The 21,408-nt window shown below is 42.8% G+C and overlaps 2 protein-coding genes and 2 long non-coding RNA genes across 4 annotated transcripts in view; 2 read left to right on the top strand and 2 right to left on the bottom strand.

The window, feature by feature from the left end:
* LOC137467702 (uncharacterized) overlaps positions 1-21,408 on the bottom strand; it is a 271,260-nt gene that overhangs the window by 164,733 nt on the left and 85,119 nt on the right. The window lies entirely within an intron of this gene.
* LOC137467704 (serine/threonine-protein kinase PAK 1-like) overlaps positions 1-21,408 on the bottom strand; it is a 40,510-nt gene that overhangs the window by 16,785 nt on the left and 2,317 nt on the right. The window contains exons 5-8 of the mRNA XM_068179141.1: positions 20,791-20,908; positions 19,846-19,945; positions 19,199-19,395; positions 17,624-17,985 (exon numbers count right to left, since the gene is read on the bottom strand). Of these exons, the coding sequence (XP_068035242.1) occupies positions 17,722-17,985; positions 19,199-19,395; positions 19,846-19,945; positions 20,791-20,908 (679 nt within the window). The 3' untranslated portion in view covers positions 17,624-17,721. The remainder of the gene's footprint in view (positions 1-17,623; positions 17,986-19,198; positions 19,396-19,845; positions 19,946-20,790; positions 20,909-21,408) is intronic.
* On the top strand, positions 1,285-3,927 carry LOC137467709 (uncharacterized). Its single transcript, XR_010995601.1, has 3 exons — positions 1,285-1,392; positions 2,504-2,596; positions 3,917-3,927. It is a non-coding gene; the product is annotated as an uncharacterized lncRNA (long non-coding RNA).
* LOC137467707 (uncharacterized) lies at positions 8,195-11,754 on the top strand. Its single transcript, XR_010995599.1, has 3 exons — positions 8,195-8,347; positions 10,080-10,268; positions 11,440-11,754. It is a non-coding gene; the product is annotated as an uncharacterized lncRNA (long non-coding RNA).

The following is a 21,408-nucleotide window of genomic DNA, read 5'->3' as shown; positions in this document are numbered from 1 at the left end:
CTGGCCCGGGATAGGAGGGGCTGGAGTTCGATGGGAAAGGCAATAGCTTCACCTCGTGGTTACACAGGAGACCGTATCCCTTCACCTTTTTTCCCTCAGAATACAGAGTTTTAAACAGTCATACGGCCTCCAAAAAGTTCCAAAAATCCTCAAAACTCTGAAATTCTGCAGCTCCTGCTGACTTGTTTAATGAGCTTGATGCACTCATGACAATTTTAGTTTGCAAATGTTAATCACATTTCCAGTATAAAAAGTTCTAACATTTTTGGTAGTACTTTACAACAAACTATCTGTTAATTGTTTCACGTTTCCCAATTCACTTTTGTTACTATCTGGAAGATAAACCTGAAAAAAATAAATATTTCTATATCTTTCCAGGTATAGTTCCATAGAAATTGTTACTTTTGGTTTGTTTGTTTTATTTATTATTTGGTTTATTTATTTATTTGGTTTATTTATTTATTTCATTTATTACTTATGTTTTGATTTTGCATTCCAAAGGGAAGAAACCTGTCTTGCTGGACATGCACAGCTAGAGGATTAGCTTAAATTTAGTCCAAATTCATATGGACTGTGGGGATTCTGTAGCAGTGATTTCACAGACCTACAGGGTCCAGTAATGTCAGTAATTCTTCCAACCTGTAGCTTAGTTCAATTTCTGTATGCAGAAATTGATGTGGGGATCAGCTTATTTTATTCTACTGAGGACTTCATATTTCATAAGTTTTTTAAGTAATTCAGTTTCTAGAAAGAAGAAAATCCTTTCCAGAATAGCAGAAATTAAAATGATTTAGTCTGTAGGAGTTACTGTTTTTAAAAACATCTGATTTGAAGTTTTAGCAATCAAAATCAGAAAAAAAATGAACATCTGTCCCCATGTGCCATTTCAACAAATGCACCCTTTTTCTATCTTTGCCACTGAGTTGGGAGACAGAAGAGACTGGAAGGGCTGTACTCTTAGGGAGAGATTTCCTGTGGAGCTCTGGCTCTGATTTTAGTGTTACCACAGGAGGTCATGTTCACAGTGATTTTGGGGCCAATAGAGTTTTCTTGGTGGTGGGTTAAAAGCATGTCTGCTGTTGGGTAAACACTTCTGTTGACATGTGCCGGCGTCTTCGATTTTAAACTTCTAACATCTTCTGATGCGGCCTCCACTCCTCTGTTGAACTCTCTACTGCAGTAGAGAGATCTTAGTAAAAGTACCTCTTGATGTATTTATTTATTCAGTTACCTGTTTATCTTTAGAAAACTAATGCTGCCCTGCAAAGCATGCTTGGGAATTTCAATGATATGGAGATTGAGCACCACGGCTGCAGCAAGATGCTGAAGCTCCAGGCCGACCGCCTGGATTTCAAGGATAAACAGCAGGAGAGGCTCATCAAAGAACTGGAGGTAAAGCTTTCTGCCTGCTGCTGGGAGCCTCAGCAAGCACTGGCACAACTGAGCAGTTTCATTTTTGAGGGTGGAACCTCTGAGGTAGACTTTGTGTGCCTTGTGTTTGATTAACAAAATGTGGAGGGTCAGTTTCGCAGGAAAGGTGCATTCACAGGTGAATGCTGCGAGCCTGACCTGAGACTGGTAATGTGGAGGTATAGAGGGAGTATTTGTGCAGGATTTGTGACCTTTTTTTTTTTTTTTTTTTTTTTCCTAATAAAAGCATGTTATGCAGATAGGTCTTTTGGGAGGAGGAAAAGCTTAAGCCTTTTGGCTGATGCTGTTGTGGAGTAGGTTTGGTAAGCTCTGTGCTGTGACTTTCTCTTTAACAGGCCTTCCACAGATCTCTGTTTCTCAGTTATTTCGTTTTGAGAATGTGTGAGATTATACAGAGTTTAAATTTACTGCCAACAGCTTGTATTTCTATTTATTTTTTTTCCAGTTAATATTTCCCTAACTGAAGTGCTTAGAGTCAGATTCAGTCTCACATACTTGCTCTTTTGCTTTACCTGTCCAAAATCAATGACTTCACCTATATCTGTCTAACTTCAGGTGTCTTAAATGACTTTTAATATCAATGTCTTTTTTTTGATCTTTGTTGTATCACTTGAAGGCAGGAGTAATTTTGGGGTGTATTGTTCTTTTCAAATCAGTCATCAATCTTAAGTGAAAAGATATTTTTGGATAGAAAACAGTGTAGTTAAAATTGCATGTGAATTTCTATTATAGCAACTCTGTAGTTCCTGCTTTTGCTAAAAGCATTTTTTCGATTAAAATTCCATGTCCAGGCCTTTATATGAAGATAGGTATCTGTGAGTATAAAAAATGCAGCAAGAACATAATCCTACATCAATTTCTTTAACTAAGCAAAAATTTTATTTTAATATTGTGGATATGTAATTGTTTTCCTTTATTTATTGATTGATACCAGTTTTCACAGTTCCAAAGTGCAAGTTGTTCCGATACCACAGGTTGGTTTATGGAGACCTAATAAACGGAACAATTAAAGTTGTCTTTGCACGATGTTATCATCTTTCTGGACTTCAATGTTTTCAAAATGTACTTTTAGGCAGCTACACTGAAAATAAAGGAACTGGAGGAAAACGCTGCAGCAGCAAGAGTAGCACATACAGAATGTAAATGCACTACAGAAACCATGCAGGTAAACTTTTAATGAAATATTTGGTAGAAGTTTGCAGTAAAACAGAAGATGAACTTGTAAATGTACAATCTTCAAAAAATGCTAAGACTTCCTTGCTCCATTAAAAACACTGAATAGATTTTTGCAATGAGTGTCAAAATTGTAAAAGATAATAGAAAAATATCTCCTGTTTTCAGGGGACTATCAAGTTAATAGAATAAATATTAAAACCAAATGTCTCATTTTTACGTTTGAGAATTCAAAGTAGTATTGAAACAGTGAGGGGAAAAGAAATGTTTCACAATAGTTAAACTGTTCAAATAGCCTGTCCTATATCTTTGCAATGGGTACTTAGGTAATTTTGGGGATAGAGTGCATACATCCAACTTCTCTAGGTGTGAGATATTAATGCATCCTGAGACTGCAGTTCCAAATGTAATTATTCAGAGTACATTTCAGCTTCAAAGCTATTATATCTGCAGTTACCAGAGAAGTTTGAATACACAAAAAAAAAAAAAAAGTCATATGTATGCCTGAATATGAAATTCTTGTGTTATTAAACTGTACCACATAGGGTTTGATCTATTAAAGCACTTAGGAGGGTGTATTTTAGAAAACAAGTGTGAAAAACCTGTAAGATGATTGCTGAGTGGTCTCATACTACCAAAGCCTTCATATTGGACTTTTGAAAAACTAAATGAGAAAACAAAAGGGAATATCATCTTTTTTTCCCCCTTGTTTTCTGAGGAACACAAACAAGCACTGCCACTTCTTCAGTCAGTTATTTTCTTATGACCTTCTCTAAGTACAGGCTCTTGGATTTCTGAAGTGATGATTCAGTAGTGATGATTCAGTTTTCTTGATTCCTTCTCTACTTTTACAACATACAAAGGAGCTGTAAGGTTAGCATTCCTTGAAGTTAGAGATTGATAGGTGAAGAACTGGTAAGGTTGTCTTCTTGTTCATGTACATGAACAAGCTCCACATGAGCTTAGTTCTGAGTGCAAGTGTAGCTTTTACTGTTAAGCCCATCCTTTCACAAGTCTACTGAAAAAAAAATAGAATTCCCCTGGAAAGCTTCAGTAATATAAATAATTGAAAACAGCAAAATCCAAACTCCATCAAAGGACAACAAGATGTGCTTTGGGTCAGCATATCTATTTCTCTCCGTTTTGAACTCTATGTATTAATATATTTTTACATGTGTTCAATGCTTTCTAAGTCCATATAGAATTAATAGAAGACATTCACCTGTAAAAAGCAGAACAGAACAGTGAACAGCGCTGAAGACCATGGCAGTCTTTCCTAACTTCTTTTAACTGCTTTTTTATCACTTGGTAGTTGAGAATTCAAGAACTTGAAGATGCTTTGAATGAAGAGCAGCATGGCAGGAGAGAAGTTGTTTCAGGGGTAGCAAGGAAAGATTTCAAAGAGTCAGAAAAAGCACATGGAAGAGGAAAAGAAGTGTAAGTTTCCTTTTGAAGCCGTTTCAAAATGGCAGCAGACAGCTTGAGTACAACTCGGAGTTTCCATTCCCTGCAATTTTCCGTCAGCAGAAAATCTAGTACAATGTGCCAAACCAAAGGAAAGGTTCAGAACCTGGCAGTCCATTAACAACAGGCCCATGTCAATAACCAAAGATATAGGAAATGGGTACAGATAATAACTGGCCTGTTACAGACTATTTGCCAAACCAAAACTTTTGAAAATCATAGTTACGGTAGGCTCCAGCCCCCAGTGGTGGTTGGGGTGAGTGTAGGAAAACATAGCCAGCAGGTCTAGAAAAGAGGGCTTTTCTGTATACATTCTATCAACATTCTATCTATATTCTTATTATGAAGACAGTGTTTTCCACTTTTGTGACTCAGTTGAATCTCCCAAGACTCCTGTCAAGAAGCTGTGTATCATTTATAGTGGATAATCTTTGTTTTCAACTTTTGAATGGCTGTAGAAAGCTTTAAATGGTTAAAAAATACTGAAATGTGCGAGAGCCGAGGAAGTCTCTTGGGATGTTTCCTGCCCAGCACAGTGTCTGTGTGGTAACAGTCTGCTGTGTCTGTGGTTACAGAGCTTGGGTGACCTCTCTTTCAGCCTAGAACTCTATGGGTCTGCATACACAGGTGTTTATGTTGACTTACTCACACAAGGAGTAGTAGAGAATGAAAGAAACTGGTTTTCCTACAAAAAAGGAAGCTTCCTGAGCAACTCATTCAAGATTCATGGTTACAGAAATGTTTTTTTTAGTAAGATACTTAAAACTTGAGCTGGAAAAGCCTTTGTCATCCTTTGCAAACATAAATTTTAAGCACGCTTTTGGCTTTCCTGGCACCATGCCTAAATACTCAGGCAATCTTTTAAAATTCTTCCTTGGATTCCTGTCTCTGATTCTGTCTCCTTTATGTTGTTATTTGGCCTTGCAGTTTCCTCATCAGCCGCCTTTTTAGTCATGCCAGGCGCTTGTTTTCCTGACTGACACAGTACAAGAACAGGTTAAAATTCTGGGTAGTCTGCTTTAAAAGTCATGCCAGAGTAGAGTCAGGCATGTGGAAACCTTAGGAGCGAGAACTGTACGTGAAGTCGGGTTTGATGGTGCAAGATGTGATGTGAGACATGAGAACTGTTGTGTTACTTAAAATAGGAAGAATTCTGTTTGTTATATGAAATTTTGAGGCCATATCCAAATATGAATCTATTGAATTGCATGATACATGGCTTGGTAACTGAAAACATAACCACTTGACAAGTCTTTCTTAGAAGGAATATAAATTTCTTCCTTCAGTTAAGAAAGGCAAGCAGCTTCAGAAGCCATGTGATGTGCTAACGTGGTATCTGCTATATCCGTTGATCATCCTTTAAAAGAATACCGTGCATTTGACAAAAGCAATTTTGGTTAAGGTATCTTATTGTGGAAACTTTCCAGTTTACGAAGACAGCGTTCATCCTTAAGTGTGCAATGGAGAGATGAGGCTGAGGAAAGGAAGGAAGCTGAAGAATCCTCTGGGACGTTAGCGGATGCTACAGCCAGCTTCACCCTGCATGAAGGCTCAATAGTAAGGAAAAAAACCCCGTGGCACACATTGTTTAGGTGTTTTTAAACATACTGTCAAAATATTTAGTGTGCTGAGGATTTGCTGCATTTGCTGTGCTGAGCTGTGGAAGAACTCTGCCATTCTCTTACCCTGTTTGTTATTACGCTACCTTTTTAAGAATTTATTACATGCATAAATGTAACCAGTGCTTGGAGAAGCTAATTTTTTAAGTCTGGGTAGGATGTACTGGCATTCCGAATTAAGAAGGCATTTTGTAGATATGGATTATGATTTCGTGTAAAGAATGTTCTGCCTTTCTACCAAACTTTGTTGTCAAGTTTCATTAGCTACCATTGTAGAAATGTTTATTTCTATTTCATACACCCTTTTCGTTTTAGTGCAAGTATTTGACTGTAAAAATTGCTTGAAAATTGTTTCAAACTTTCAGCTGGAAAAGCAGAGTGGATTTCTTGTTGTTGTTTTGTTTTTTGCTTGTTTTGCTGTGGATTTGGCACATTGGATGTATTATATGACCACTTTGGGCCTTTCTGCTGTCTTTACCCAGCTACACCCTGAATAACAATTGTGCCATCTTTTCACATAGCAGCAGGGGCAAAGGAAAGTTCTTAGCATGTGTAGAAAATCTCTCCTTTCATTGTGTGCTAACATTTGCTCTGTTCCTACTCTTTGCAATATTAACTTTTGGTGGTGGTGGCTTGGAAACTTCTCCTCTTTCTCTCTCAGGGCTCTGAGCATGGAAGGTACCTGAGGTCTGTTCCCTGTTGACAGGAGCAGAGACCTGCATAAGAGAGTCTTCAGATTTGTGGGTGTCTTTTGCCCAGCTGATGCAGTTAGTCCACACTTTGTCTTAGTGTTGTCCACTGACCAGGAAGACCTGTAATTCATAAACTGAAGAAAAATAAAATCAGAACCTTCTTTTTCCTTCCTCTTTGGGAGAACACCTTCTTCCATGCAAGTATTAGTGTATTAAAAGGCATTTGCTGGCCTAGGTAGCCTGAAAAAGTAATTTCATCAGGCACAAAAGGAATACATAGAGAGAAGAGCAACTGTCTGGCCTAACTACAGGCATTGATGATTGCTATTTATAACTACGAAACACAATTACAAGCTGAAAATGTTCCACTAGAAACCTTAAGTGCTTGCTAGCTGTTGCTGTGGTAAGAGTTTTCCTTTTTATCTGTATTCCTTAGTAAACTCTATGTTATACATGACAAGAATTCAGTACAAGATTTCATTCAGGATCAAGATTTCTGGTAATGGAAACAGTATGTAATGGTGTACTCAAAATTAATGTTATATTACTGAAAGGTTAAAAGTAACAGGATTGTCTCACTGTCATATTCACAGAGCTGGTTGTTTCAAGTGTTTTATTCAAAAGATTTCAAACCACAGGACTGTCCTGAGCAGAGGATAAAAATACGCATTTTTGGAAGAGTTGTATTAGTGGTTCCCTTATGAGATTAAATGTTTATTGCCTTGGTTGGCTTTGTATTTTTCCCAAAGCTGTTTGTATGTGTTTGGGAAGCAGGAGTGATCACCTGTATGTGATCCTGTTTACTCCATTGAGACAGCTTTGATTTTGCTTCCCAAAATGAAAAAGCAGAAGACTGCAGCAGGAACTAAGTATAGGTAACATTTAATATATTGCTGTTGGTCCTCGCTATACCCATGCCAAAATTGTGTGAAAATGTCAGTGTGTTCTCTTCCCTTCGTTTTCCCTTCCTGCTCTCCTGGCCTATACAGTATTTTTTCATCTTTTATACCACTTTTATGTTCCCTGAATATGTTCTTTCCACTCTAGTCTGAGAATCTTATCTTGATCTCTGACTGTACTGTTACGGTTGTTTACATACTTTGTCCTCATGGCATTTGAGAAACAGCTTTCTATTAGCTTAACCAAAGTTTCTAAGTCACTTGTATGCACTAACATTATGAAGAATTGAATTTTTACTGCATGCTTATTTATTTATAACCTGAATCAATTTATTATGCCACTGATTAAAATCACTGTAAAGAAATGAGGCATGGCTTGTGGAGTGTGACTGATGGAGCTGTAGGCCTATTTTGGCCAGCTATTTAATCATATATAACCCATGCAAAACAAATTTTTAAAGGAATTTAGAGTGTGTTGTGCTGCCTAGCCAACTGGACAGTTTTCTGTGTGCTGTGCAGCTGTGTGGGGGGCACAGTTTGAATGCACATCAGAGTATTAACAAGGGAGAATGAATTGCATCCACTAAGAGCACAGAAATTTTTATCTGTGCCAGGTCAATGTTGTGGCCCCCACAGGACTGGGATTTATTCACATACTTTATAGGCATACTGTGTCTAATTAGATAAATTTGGTCAAATCACTTTTCTTACTCTGCTGTAAGATTATGCAATATTATGGCAGCAATTATTAGAAATGAACACAGGAATTTTGGAAAGCTGTGAGAATGAGCTCTGAGGCCTTGTTATCAGCTGCATGCAGCACTGCTACTGCGCATGTGATGCATCTCTTTTGATTTGAACATTGCCCAGCTACAGCAACGAATTCTTCTTTGTGTTCCAGAAGGATGTGTCTATCCTCCTAAACTTATACCAGAGCATGGCAAACGCCCATGTGCTTGCCAAACATTCAGAGGTCGCCCTGGAAGAGTTACCTTGGACAGAGCTTTGTGCTCTCTTGCATGAGAATGTTGAAGCCCTGATCTTGAACTTCCACAAGGCTAAGGAGAGGGTGAGTGTCCCCAGGCATCAGCTGCCTCTGCGGAGCTCAGTGACATTTGTGCACACTGCAGGCTCGTTAAAAAGGAGAAAAAGGAGTGATATTCATCCCCCCAAGAGGATTTGGACATTAACAAATGAACACCGTTAATTATGGCTGGTCCACTGCTCAGCTTGATGCTGTTGCTGTGAGCATGTAGATGTGACTGGAGTGTGCATCAAGTCTCTCAGCTCCACTTTCTGTGCAGGACATTCTGAAAGGACTGTCTGATACCAGCCACAGGGACCTCATTAAAAGATAATAAATTCATCTTACTGATGAAGAAATTCACAGAATGTAGTAATTTACAGTCATAAAGCAACTCTTTGTTTTACCATAATCCATAGCAAAATACACTTTCTCCAGGAATACCATCTTTAAATTATGTGTTTATGATTCAGATGTGCTATTTGAAAGAATGCCAGTGTGGGGTTTTCTGTTTAATTGCAACTTTCGGATTCTGACATTTTTATTCAGAAACACAATAGAAATACCTATTCTAAAACATGTCAGTATTTGTGTGCAGGAGGAGCTGTACATTTCTGAGTGATATGAATGCAAGTGAGCTTATGTGGCCTTTCTTGCCAGAAAACCCTGTGGTTTTAGGAAAAATAAAACCCTTTTAAAATAGGTCAGCTGGGTCCAGAGACTAAGCTGAGAGTAGCTAAGCCACTCTTCAGGGTTTGACTTTGTTTTCTGGTTTATTTCTCTTTTGAAGTAGAAGAGGAAAGGGAGAAGGAAAGACATGGGAAGGGAAGGAGATGGATATTGTTGGCAGTGTTTCTGGGGTTTGTGCCTCCCTGTTCTTGCATTTTAATTAAGCCTTGTTACTGAGACTGCTTGGGAGGTCTCTAGGGCTCTTCTCATGTACTTAGCAGCTTTTCTGGGATTTTAGACTGTGTTGCACAAAACCTTTTTTCCTACAGCTCAGAGTGATCTATCTGGATGTGTCTTGCTGATGCTTTCTAGTAACAAAGTGCAGGTGTGTGCATTTGGAGATCATTGTTGGCTTGGTTCATGCCTCTATTTAATTTGCATGGGGGGTGAAGTGTTAAACCACAAGAGTGTATCCCTTCATGCTTGTTGAAAACACATCATAAACTTATGAGCTATTTGTAAGGAAAACATTCTCTATGCTAGAATTCCCTGGACTTGTTTAAAAACTTAATAATAATCTGGAAAGTCTTGGCTTTTCAACCAAAAAAAAAAAAAAAAAAAAAGCAAAAAAAACCCTCCCAAACAAAAAAACTAACCAAACAACAACAAAAAAAACACCAACAACTCCCCAAAAAAAACCCCAAGCAAAACAAAAAATTAAATGCTGTTTTGATTTCTTGTGTGCAATCATTTCACATTTCTAAAGTATATACTTGGATTCCTAATTTACTAATGGACTAAAATTTAACAGAGTTGTTTAAAAAACAAGTTTGAAGTGTCTGGCTCAGGTTTCCTACAAAGAAGGTGACAAATATCTACAAGGTGGTAAAAGGATGGCAGAACCGAAACCAAATAAAATCTTTTGTTTCAAAATATATTTCAGTTTTGTTTGGAGAACCAAGTAATTCATCTGCTATGAAAAGGGTTTTATTTAGTTTTAATGAAAATTTTGAAGAAATTACAGTTTAGATTTTATGCTGGAATAGTCTGTGCGTGACTCAAAGTGAAAAGGTAAACAATAATTTCTTCTTAAATGCTTGTCACACAGATATCTCACCTAGAATATATTTGCAAGCACAAGGCTGACACTCTGAAGGAACTTCAGCAGAAGCAGGAGGATGCTTTTGAGAAAATGTCTGAGCAGTTAAAAGCACAGGAACATTGCTGGCAGAAAGAAAAGCAATATCTTGAAGAGCAGTACTCAAATATCCTTGCAGAAGTTCATGCAAGAGCCCAGGTATAGTGCTGGGAACTTCTAATTTTTTTTTTTTTTTTCTTGTACCATTTAATTGATTTTTTCAGTAGTTTAAGCCCCTTAGCAGTTTAAGGTCATTTGGGAATTTAAGTATATTTTTAAAGTTAAAAAAAGCCCAAACAACAAACCAACCCATCACTGTGCTAATATTAACATCATTTAAAATAAGAAATAAATAACTTTTTTGAAGCATTTGTCATGAGAAGCCTGCTTTCATCTACAGTGGGTAGTATTTTTTTTCTGAGAATGCTATAGCTGTAAGATCGAATTTCCTTTTTTTAAGGATTTCTGAGGGCAGCAGCTACTTTTTCAGCATCATCATTTGCAGAGATTGTATGGAGTAACAGTAATGTGGTGTTACCTGTGGATAAATTTAATTGCATATGTACTGATCCTAAGAACAGTGGTAATGACTCTGCTTTAGTGATACTACAGTGAGAAGTGGTTTTAAAGTGTGAAACTCTCACTGCTTGTTAGATGAGTTATTTGCAATCCTGCAATCCAAAATGTTACCCATTATTCCACAACCACCATTTGCTGTCTTTACCATCATATTCCTTCACACCAGTTTCAATTAAAAGTCTTGTGAATAAAGGAAATAGATGTCCCTTGTTATTTGTGAGTTGCTGCAACTTACTTCACAGAATAATGCTGTAGTTGATGCAGATTTCAGGGCTGGAAGTCTTTGCATGCTGAAAAATTTAATCTGTCTAGTCTCATGTTCCAGCCTTCTTACCTTTTTTCCTCTCACTTACACTGGCTTTCTGCTTGGTAGAGCAGTGCTCTCTCTGAAATTGGAGGATGTTACTACTATTGTTAAGTCAACTCATCGAACTGTATTGTGGGCAGACAAGCAGCGTTGGACCTTCTGTGAGCTGTCACCATATTGCTGAATGTTGTTAGAAATCAGGAGTCCAATTTGCAGTTGATGATCATGTCAGTTTCCCCCCTACCATTGCTGTGGTTTCATATATCTGATTCTGTAATTGTTTTCTAGAAGAAATACTTTCATCACCATCATTACTAAGAATTTTTGACTCCTTTAATGCATCATTTGAATGGCAAAACGAAGAATTTTCTTTTTGCTCTTGTCGAGGCAAAAACTATCTAGTTAATATTTCTTCCGGTTTTGTTTGGTTTGTTTCTGTTGCAGAAATGTGAAGAAACAGTGCAGAAAACCAGGCAAAAACTGTATGGCCTTGAACAAACCTGCGAGAAACAGGCCCATGAAAACAGTTCCATGACAAATACATTATCAAATGCTCACAAGGCACGCTCCTCCCTGCTGGCAGCCTGTGCACTGCTGTCAGGGGCCCTGTGTCCTCTCTACGGCAGACTGTGCGCTGTGTCTTGCCAAAGAGACATTCTCCAGGAGCAGGTGAACCACCACAAATTATTGAACCAGAAGATCATCAGCCTCCTTTATGCTCTCCCTACTAACGTGGAAAACAGCCAAGGCGAAGGCAGGCCAAGCACCTGGTTTATGTCTTCCGAAGAGCTGTGATTGCAGTTCTGGCTGCTAACAGGCTGAGGGCTCTGGCCCGATATTCTTGTACCTTTTTGGTCTGGACAGATGCCTTCAGCTGTGACCCGAGAGCATTTGGGCGCCTGCCACTTGGACTTGTGTCCCTAAGTGCAATGTCTTTGGCTGGAGGAGAGCCCTGCTCAGCTGAGAAAGCAGAAAGATCAGAGAGGGTGCTCTGAAAGGTCTCCTCCGGTGCAGAGCTGTCAGCGACTGTGAGGTGAGAGCGGGCCCGGCCTTGCCCGGGCTGGAGCCGCAGCAGAGCCCCGGCAGAGCCCGGAGCAGCCTGAGCCTCGGCACAGGCAGGCTGCCAGGGGACCCTTGTAGCTGCAGGAGGCGGCAGCCCGGCCCTGCAGGCCTCTTCCTGGCACCGGGCACATCCTCCGCTCTCAGAGCCCAAGCGGCAGCTGGCTGCTCCCGAGGGGAAGCGGAGCCCTGCTGGGCACAGCCCGGACCGGAGGCATTGGCCGTCTGGAGTCTGCCGCGGGGCAGAGAAAGGCGAGGGGCAGCCGAGGGCCGGTGGCCTGGCTGAGCTTTCCTACTCTTCTGCCGGCTGCCCTGTGGCTCCTGGGAAAGGAAAGGTTACCAGTGTGTGCAGCACTCTGGGCACCGGGGGAGGGAGCCGGGCTGCTGGGCAGGCTGGAGCACAGGGCAGCGTCCTTCAGGCACGGCAGCTCTGCCAGGGGACCCGCGGCCAGCGGGAGGCAGTGACAGCTTGTCAGGTCCCGTCTGCAGGAGCCAGCGCCTCACACAGCTCTGGGAGGAAGCGCCTGCGCTCCTGCAGTTCTGCACTGAGCCAGAGCAAAGGTGTGCAATGCAGAGCGTTTGGCAGAAATATTCAGGGCCAGCAGGCCAGCCGGCTTTGTGCTCTCTGGCGCACAGCAAGCGCTGTGCAACGCAGCTCTGAGCTGCTGGGAGAGAGGAATTGGGGATGGGCCTGAAGTGAGTCAAGGGGTTAGCTGAAAATGTAATTCGGATAATTGAAAACTGCAGATGAGCTGAGGGGCCAGCTGGGACTATAACTAGGATAGTAGAAGATTGCATATTTTAGTTAAGATTTTGAAATTAGTTAAGAAGCTAAGTTAGTAATACAGCTAGCAAAAATCACGTACCTTAGTTAAAGAGTACCAAATATATTAGGAAAGTAAAGTTAGGAGTGACAGGGATAGATGAAGCAATTGTGAAGGAGCAGAGACCATAGAAATACCTTGCCTTACGAATAATCAAACAGTTAGAAGGGGCTTGGACCGTGACCAGCAGGTCAAAAAGTCCTGCCAACTGGCCATGGGTGAAGAGTTCACCATGAGGAAGACAGCTTCCTTCCTCCCATACGACTACTCCCTCATTTCAAAATCCCACTGACTCAATTAAGGGAGTACAATTGCACAGCAGTAACAGATATTCAGCTGATTATAATATGAAGGGGGCAGGTAATAATGATGTATTATGCATTCTTAGAAACCGTGTGAATATGTAAAACCTTTTCTGTATAAATAGAGAGCAGGAGTCTGCAACTCTTGCACATGTCTTTGGAAACTATTTCACATGTGTCCAGCACTGCAATAAATACCCTTCTTTTCCACTGTAATTAGTTGAAGAGTCGTCTGTCCGTGCTTCAAGAGTTGTGCTAGAGTAGTGAAGAGATTTGCAAGGGAGCAGAAGAGTTTCAATAGGCAATTTTTGGAAGAGATGGAAGCCTCTTCTGACTGAAGGGGAAGCCATTTGGAATGGAGTACTGATCCCAAAGTCCACACAATACTGCACCAAAGGATTAGACCCTGCTCTCTTCAGTACCTTCTAATTGATCCTGCCTAAGTTCTGGTTCTACTGCACATCAGCCAGGGCTCAGACCTGTGTTCCGGGGCTGTTCTTCCTCTCAGAACTAATGGCTCAGCTCTCTCTCACTGACATATTGCTTACCCGAGGCCAGTCTCTTCCATATCCCTTATAAAAGGAATTTATCTTTGATCTCCAAATTTTGCATGCATGCCTGCATGAAAAAAAACCCTACAATACAAACCTTCAGGAGAATCATGGCATAAAGGCACATTCCAAGCACACAGTGCCAGCTCACATCCAATGTTTCCTTCTCAAGGATCTCCCAGTCCTTCTCCACAGGGCTGCTCTCAATCCGTTCATCACCCCTGCTGTTCTGCTAAGTTCTGGAATATGCCTTTCTAAAGAGGAGGCATTTCACACACTGGGAAAAAAAAGTCGTAAGTCTAAGGAAAGGAGGCTGAGCCAAGTGGTGGCATTGAAATACAGGTGGGGTAGACATTCCTCTTCGATGTGAGGAATGCTTTGCAGGTTTGGGGTGTGTAATGTAACATTTGGGGAAGGAGAAAAAGGCACAGAAATTCAGGCTTTCAGCAGCTGAGAGGTGGCAGTATTAGAACACGCAGCAGTTGGTGAAAGCCATCTCTCTCCTTCAGGTTCCTGCTGTGTGGGAAGGTGCTGGCAGTTGTGATGGCTCCACTAACCCTTTGCTGGGAGGATGATCTGTACCAGGGGAGAGCAGAAAGCTGCCATGGTGAGCAGAACATGCTCAGAGCATTACAGTTCAGAGAATGATACTGCCCCTGAAGTGCAAAAAGCTTGAAAGCATCTAATTCTGTGCAGCACTGCTGTACAAATTTTCTCTTCTAGAACGTGCCCCTTTTCGTATTCTGCAGGTGAATTATCTGTCTTTTACAGAATACATGGGGTTTTTTCTTACGGTTTTTGGGAGAACTCTCAAGTCTATTTTTATTTGCATTTCACATCCAGCATTTATACAGATTTTTTAAATTGTTCTTTTGTAAATACTTGGGGAACAAATACCCAACCATTTTTTATTCCTTTGGGATATTGTGATTAATATTATTAGAAAGAAAACCTTGCTGAACAAGTGTGAAAACACAGACAAAGGGGAAATAGCATAAAAGTCTTTTAAAACAGGGCGTATAATGAGGACTGAAGAACTGCAGAGCTGAGTAATTCCTCCAAGAGTGACTTCTCCAAGAACTGCCAAGATACTTCCTTAAATCAAGGGAAATGTGACCTGCAGCCATACAAAGTACAGCCAAAGGAAATGAAAACCCTTTGGAAAAGAGGGCATTTTGCCAGTGACATCAATCTGTCTGGATAACTGAGGGATGCCCAAGTGCTTCTCTTGGACTCAACCACACTGACAGTGCTAAAGGGGCTGTAATCAGAAACAAAGCCCCGACCCTCCCAGCTCCTCTGATCTCTGAGGACCAGCTGGCATGCAAGGGCACTGATTTTCTGCTCAATTCCCAAACACCATGCTTACTGATTCCCTGGGCTGCAAAAAGGCACAGGAGCTGTTCACCTGAAAGTGATGTGCAAGGCTCTACTGCCTGGCATGGCATCAGAACAGCTCCTTCTGCACCAACATCCCTGCCCCAAACTATGTTTTCTCGTGCAAAAATATTGCATCAGCCAGAACTTCCTCCATGCAAACTAAAATTCTAGCAGAATCTTTGCCAGTGGTGGAAAAAGGGTGGAAAGTGTGAGAAAAAGCACCTTTGCTCTCTGGAGAAGGAGAAATTACACAGGGCTTCTCCTTCTACCAAAAAAAAAAAAAAAAAAACCAAAAAAGATGGATATGTCAGCTACTCCAGTGTCTAAAGTACTTGGATGCAGAGAGGGGATGTTTGGCAGGGAAACAGCCCTTTTGGTGAGCACTGTCCTGTATGGATCTATGGAAGTGTGCCTGAAGGTCACAACAGTGATGGCTGTGATGGCAACAGTGGAACGGCTGCTGGCTCTAGCTGAGTACCGATATTGAAATGTTAATTAGCTAATTGCTCTGTTTGTTTTCTCTAAACTACCTGGAGATAACTGCCCTCCCACCTCCCCCCGCCTTCCCCCCACTGTTGCCATTCTGGGACTAAAATGCAAACAAAAAACCCTTGGGATCATGGGAGTGTTTTTAGGGGATAAAAACATCCCTAAATAAAGAACTAATCACAGTAGAGGGGGCTAGACAAATGCCCTAGCTGAGGAAGAGGGGAAAGACATTGCGTGATCGACTTTTGCCCACCACCATCACCTCCAAAAGACTAGACTAGAGTAGGCTGTGGGAAGCAGAGATGGAGAGACAGAACTTCCTAGTGCTGCCACAAGGAAAGAAGAGGGGATAGCTGCTGCTCTGGACTTCAGTGACAGACTCTGCACACCTGCTTCCTTTTGGCTACCTGGGAAAGGTACAACAGTGGCAGCGAGCTCCGTGTCGGGCCCCCTGCCCAGCTGATCTTTTTAATAAGACCTTAACATTAATAAAGGCATTAGCCCTGTTCATTTTATTCTCCACTTACAAACCATACCAAAGAAGCCATAAGCATATCTTAGCACCAATAAAAAACAACTGGTAATTCAGAAGGAAATGCTGAGTTTTCTGAAGGGGTCAGAAGGAGGAGAATCATCCAAATGAGTTGATGCTTCAGAAACTTTATTTAATTACAATCCTACTCTATAAACCTATACTACAAAACTACTCAACAGTCCTACTCTAGAGTCCTACTCTACAATCCTTCTCGAACTTGGTTATGGTGATAATATCTTGATTGTTACATTCTTGTCTTCTTCTGTTTCTTCATTGAGATGATGAGTGGTACCAGGGCGGACGGTGGCTTGGCTGATGTTACGAATGGATGCTGCCCACAGGAACAAAAAAACCCAAAAAAACAACAAAGAAGAGTGAACCATGACTTTCCAAGATTAGTGGTCCACAGACTCAATCAGGATTCCTCTAGTTTCTAGAAAGACCCAGGAAGAGGAGTAAGGGGACCATCTGCTCCCCAGTCATCATGTGCAGGACCTTGCCATCACAGGCAAACCTGGCCCAGAATCCCACTCATCCGTTTATTCTGGTTTCTCCATCTTGCTGGGATTTTTGCCCTGCCAGTGCTCTAGAAGTGGTGCTTTCTGTCCCTGGGGAGATTTCTTCCTTTCAGGAAACTCCAATGACTCACATAGGTCCCTGTCTTTGAAAGACAGGCACTGTGCTAATTTCCACAGGGAGACAGAGCAGTGTCTACCTTTCCATGGCCTGCCCCTCCTGTGCTGGATGGCACCTTCCTTCCCAGCAGGTGCCAGCCCAGTGGCGCTGGCTCCAGCAGTTCCCTCTCTGCCACACAACCTGGCAGTAAGCCTGGGCCAGTTCCCCTCTGCCTGAGCATGCCAGGCAGCAGATGGGGCTGGGACAAGTCCCTCTCAGCTGTCCCTGTTTGCGTGCCAGAAAACTCTAAGGGTGGGGTGGGGGGCACAAACCAGAGGCTCACCGGGAGCCCCTCACAGCCTCTCCTGCCCGCAGCCAAATCTCTCCAGACTGCTCTGCCAGGACGGGCATCCTTGGGTTCCTCCACCACCATTTCATGGCTCTGTACCCTGCATTGCTCTACTTCAATTCTTTTGCCATTTTATAAAACAGAACGCCCCACCAAATTACAAACAGGGCGACAGAAACAGCCAGAAAACAGAACCTCTAAGGTTCTGTCCTCTAAGGAAATGTGGAGAGAGGTGGACTTACTCAGCTTTGTGAAGAATAGGCCCCAGGGAGACTTTATTGCCACTTTCTGAGACTTCAGAGTGGCTTTGAAGAAAGTGGAGGACCTCTTTTTTTTTTTAGGGCCAGTTACAATAGAATGTGGGCAAATACTTTTAAACAAAATGGGGATCAAGTCAGACTAGGTCTGAGGAAGAACTCGTTTACTCGAAGCATGGTGCAACCCTGGCACAGGTTGTCCCAAGAGCTTGTAGGTGCCCCATCCCTGCAGGTATCCAGGTCAGGTGGGAAAGGGCTCTGAGCAACCTGATCTCTTTAAAGATGTCCCTGCTCATTGCAGGACACTTGGACCAGATGACCTTCCCAGGGCCCTGCAAGCCCAGTGCAGCCCAGACTAGGATTCTTCATTTGAACAGCACCATGAGTGGAGGTGAGGAGGAAGGGGGCTCATCTGATGCCTCGGACCTCATTGGAGGAGGAGCCCCTCCCTCGGACACTGTTTCACCTGCAGCCCCTTTACATTTTACCTGCAGGAGCTCCTTGGCAGACCAGCGCTGCGCCTGGTCTGTCTGCAGGCAGCAGCTCAGGAAGTCGCGCAGGCAAGGCGAGAATCGGTTGGGCTGCTGCAGCAGCTTTGGTGTCCCTCTTGTGGCTATCAGGAGTTGAGGCTGGGGAAAAGGAAACACGAGGCTCCAGCTGCTTCTTTCCCATCTGTAACTGCTCTCCCAGATCCCGTTGTTTAGGCTCCACTCTGCAGGGCAGTTTCTGCCCTGGCAGAGACCCAGAGATTACTTTCTTTACCAACCAAAAACCCAAACCCCGATGCAGCCACAGCTTTTCCACATCCAGCAGATCTTGCCTTGGCAGCTGACTTCATTGACTGACCTAGCTGGTGGGAACTACATCAGCAAAAGCACGTTTTGCTTCTCTGAGCATTCACACCAGCCTGACAGGCTATTTGGAAGGGGGAGTTTGTCCTATCCATACTATTTCCAAGGATTATTACATGAAAGGCATATTTGCAGTGCTTGTTGGTCCCTTTAGCACTGCTTCCACGAAACAAAAATCATCAAGGTTTTTTTTTCTCCTCTTGAAAAAAATGCAGATGCAGAATCCATCTAAAATAGACAGAAATAACAATGGAAAGAGGCCTGGGAGTCTCCATGAAAATGCCCACCACAACAGGAACAGCTCTGTGCTGGTGGCACTGAGAAAGATGATGACCAAAGAGACTTTGTTACTTTCATTTTCAACCCAGAGGAAAATTTCCTTCACTTTCCCCACACCCCCAGAGGTCACAAAGAGGGTTTTATCCTGTCTCTCTGCAGCTGTGCTCAGCCACTGGACATGGTGGAGAGCTGGAGTCCTCACTATCCTTAGAACTGTGCAAGCCAGGGATGGCCCTGCTGCTGTGGTAAAGGAGCACAGCACCAGCGTCAACCGCCCACGTTTCTTTTTTCTTTTCCCTTTTCTCTTCCTTTTCCATTTTCTTTTTTCTTTTTCTATAAAATTGAAATTAGGAAGATTCCATCTCCATTTTGAAGGATATTTATCACACATCCAACCGTTCCACTGAAAAATTCTTTTTCTTCAGAGACAGAGCTCCAACATTGTTCAAAAAGCAAATGAAAAATGTCAAGCATGGCTGGAGGCCAAAACGGCAGGTTTCTTAACTGGTTAGGTTTCTGAACTGGTTACCTTCCTCTTCCCTACTGATGCAACCAAATCAACAGCAGATGCTGATGTGCTGCAGGGACATTTTTTAGAAGGGGACCTTGGTGGAAGTGGTGCCAGCAGATGGCAATGGGATTTTGTCCAGTGGCACACAGAACATGGGACAGGTGAGAAAGACAGCGGGATCAGTGAGTATTTGGACCTTACCAAAACAGGAGTTTCACTCCAGTAAGGAACTTCTTGTTCCACCATTTCGATGCCCACGATTCCAAAAGACCATATGTCCACCTTGGGGCCATATGCTTGACCTGTCACCACTTCAGGCGCCATCCACCCAGAAGTGCCGGCCACTGAGCTCCGTCTACTCTGCTCAGGGGTGTGCTGAGCAAAGAGGCCAAAGTCAGCTGTGGAGAAAAAAACATACCATGAAAGCCAGCTCAAGTTAGGAAATCAAGCAAAAGAGTTCCCCACTCTCAGTCTAAGAATGTGCTGTTGAATCTCCTGGAGAACTGTCCATGCTCAGTTTCCTTGGGGCTTTAGCCAAGGAAGTATGAAATTGGCCACTTCCAAAATATCCCGGGTTTTTTAGCGCTGCTCACAGCAGTGGCCTTTATTCCCCTGAAGCTTTACATTGTAGCTCCCTCCCTCTGGAAGGGACACACACTGAGCAACGCCACTCTTGACTTCTCCTGGTCCCTTATTTATACCTCTGTGCACGTTGCAACTGTGTCATCAGCTCACGGCGGGGGGCCCTGCACTGCCACCAGCACCATTTCTGGGGAGCTGGCAGTCGCTCAAAGCAGCCCCACACCCCACATCCCTGGAATGCTGCACCTGACCAAGAAGATACTGACCCAGCTTGACAGAGCCGTCGGTTCTGAGAAGGATGTTGCTGCTCCTCACGTCTCGGTGGATCACGTGGTTTGAGTGAAGAAAATCCAGTCCCTGCAGGCACTGAGAGAGAAAAGAGAAACAGGAGGGAAAAATTAGTGATGTGATTTCAACACGCAAGTAAGGAAACAGCTCTAAAGATTCCCTCTGCAGGGGAATGGCGAGTAATGGCAGAACACAGTGCCATTGAGAGGAAGAGCTTGCTGCTGCAACACTTGCAGAGCGGGACCTTTCTAAGGAAAGGCATGTCAGCTTTGGAAAGAGCAACAGCACCTGCTGTTGTAGACTGCCCCCTGCAAACCAGCCAGGATGACTGCTGCTGCAGTGGATGTGCTTTCTGCATGCCGAGGACAAAGGAGGGTTTTGCCAAGAAAGAAAAAGTCCCTCCCTTTGGTGTGAAGTGGATCGCTTTGGGGTGGGAGGCTGCATGACAACGGTTTTGCTGCTGGCCTCAGCACAGGCTTGGAAGTATCACATCAGTTACCTTCCTGTAGCAAAGAGCATTTTGGCTGCACTACGGTCCTTTTCAGTTGAGGACTGTGAGAAATGAGTCTCTCTTTTTTTCTTTGCTGATCATTTCAAATCCTGCCACCAGCACCTTTGCTTTTACAGGCAAGAAATGCAGTGCAGACAGGCTCGAGACAACAGTTTAGGGAGGCAAGGTGAGAACAGCAAATACAACTACATGAGGCAGAGTGAGAATACAACAGCAGGAGATATGAGTACACGAACTGAGTACAATGAGTGCAGGGGCACTGGCAGGCAGTTCACTTGAGATGCTTTTACTTGCCCGTAGCATACCAGCAACACAGAAACAAAGCTTGGAACATGAAATCACTCCAGGTCTGAGCCCCTGTTTCCCAGACAATCCTGCCCAAGCCCTTGGCAGCACAGGTGGGATTGCTGACCTCCCGACTGATGGTTGCCATCTCGTCTTCACACAGGTAGGTCTTGCTGATGACATCGCTCAGAGTGCCTCCGTCCATGTACTCCACGACCAGCCAGAATTGCTTATCCACAAGGTAGCTGGAAGAAGGAAACAAGAGCATGGAGATAAACGTGCATGGCTGGGTTGTTTTCTTGATTGATTCTTGTTTCCGAGTCCCTTTGTGACAAGGACAGAGTAAAAGGAATAGACATTCCCTCTAGGCTGCGCATTGTTTGCAATCTGTCTCAGGAAGAAAGGCACAGCTGTGAAAAAGGAGATGTCTTAAATAGCCAGCAAGTAAAAACTGCAGTTTAGGAGCAGATAAAAAAACCTGTCAAACTGTGTGTTTCTGGAAATAAGCACCTAGTCTTCCTGGCATGCAAAGCAATGGAAAAGAGGGGACACAATCCAAGGGAAATCCATGTTAGTTTGTCTGGGCGGAAGAGGACTCTTGAAAAAAATCAAGCCCCAAAACAATGCGGTGGCTGTGAACTTACAGGCTATTGATTTAGTAAGATATGACTGATGCAGGTTTTTGAATAATTTCAAACCATGTGCACCAGGGAAGACTCATGCAGACAAGATGCACTCTCTTCCC

Source organism: Anomalospiza imberbis, unplaced genomic scaffold, assembly GCF_031753505.1.
Source record: "Anomalospiza imberbis isolate Cuckoo-Finch-1a 21T00152 unplaced genomic scaffold, ASM3175350v1 scaffold_76, whole genome shotgun sequence".
Lineage (NCBI taxonomy): Eukaryota > Metazoa > Chordata > Aves > Passeriformes > Viduidae > Anomalospiza > Anomalospiza imberbis.
This window is presented reverse-complemented; position numbering and strand designations above follow the sequence as displayed.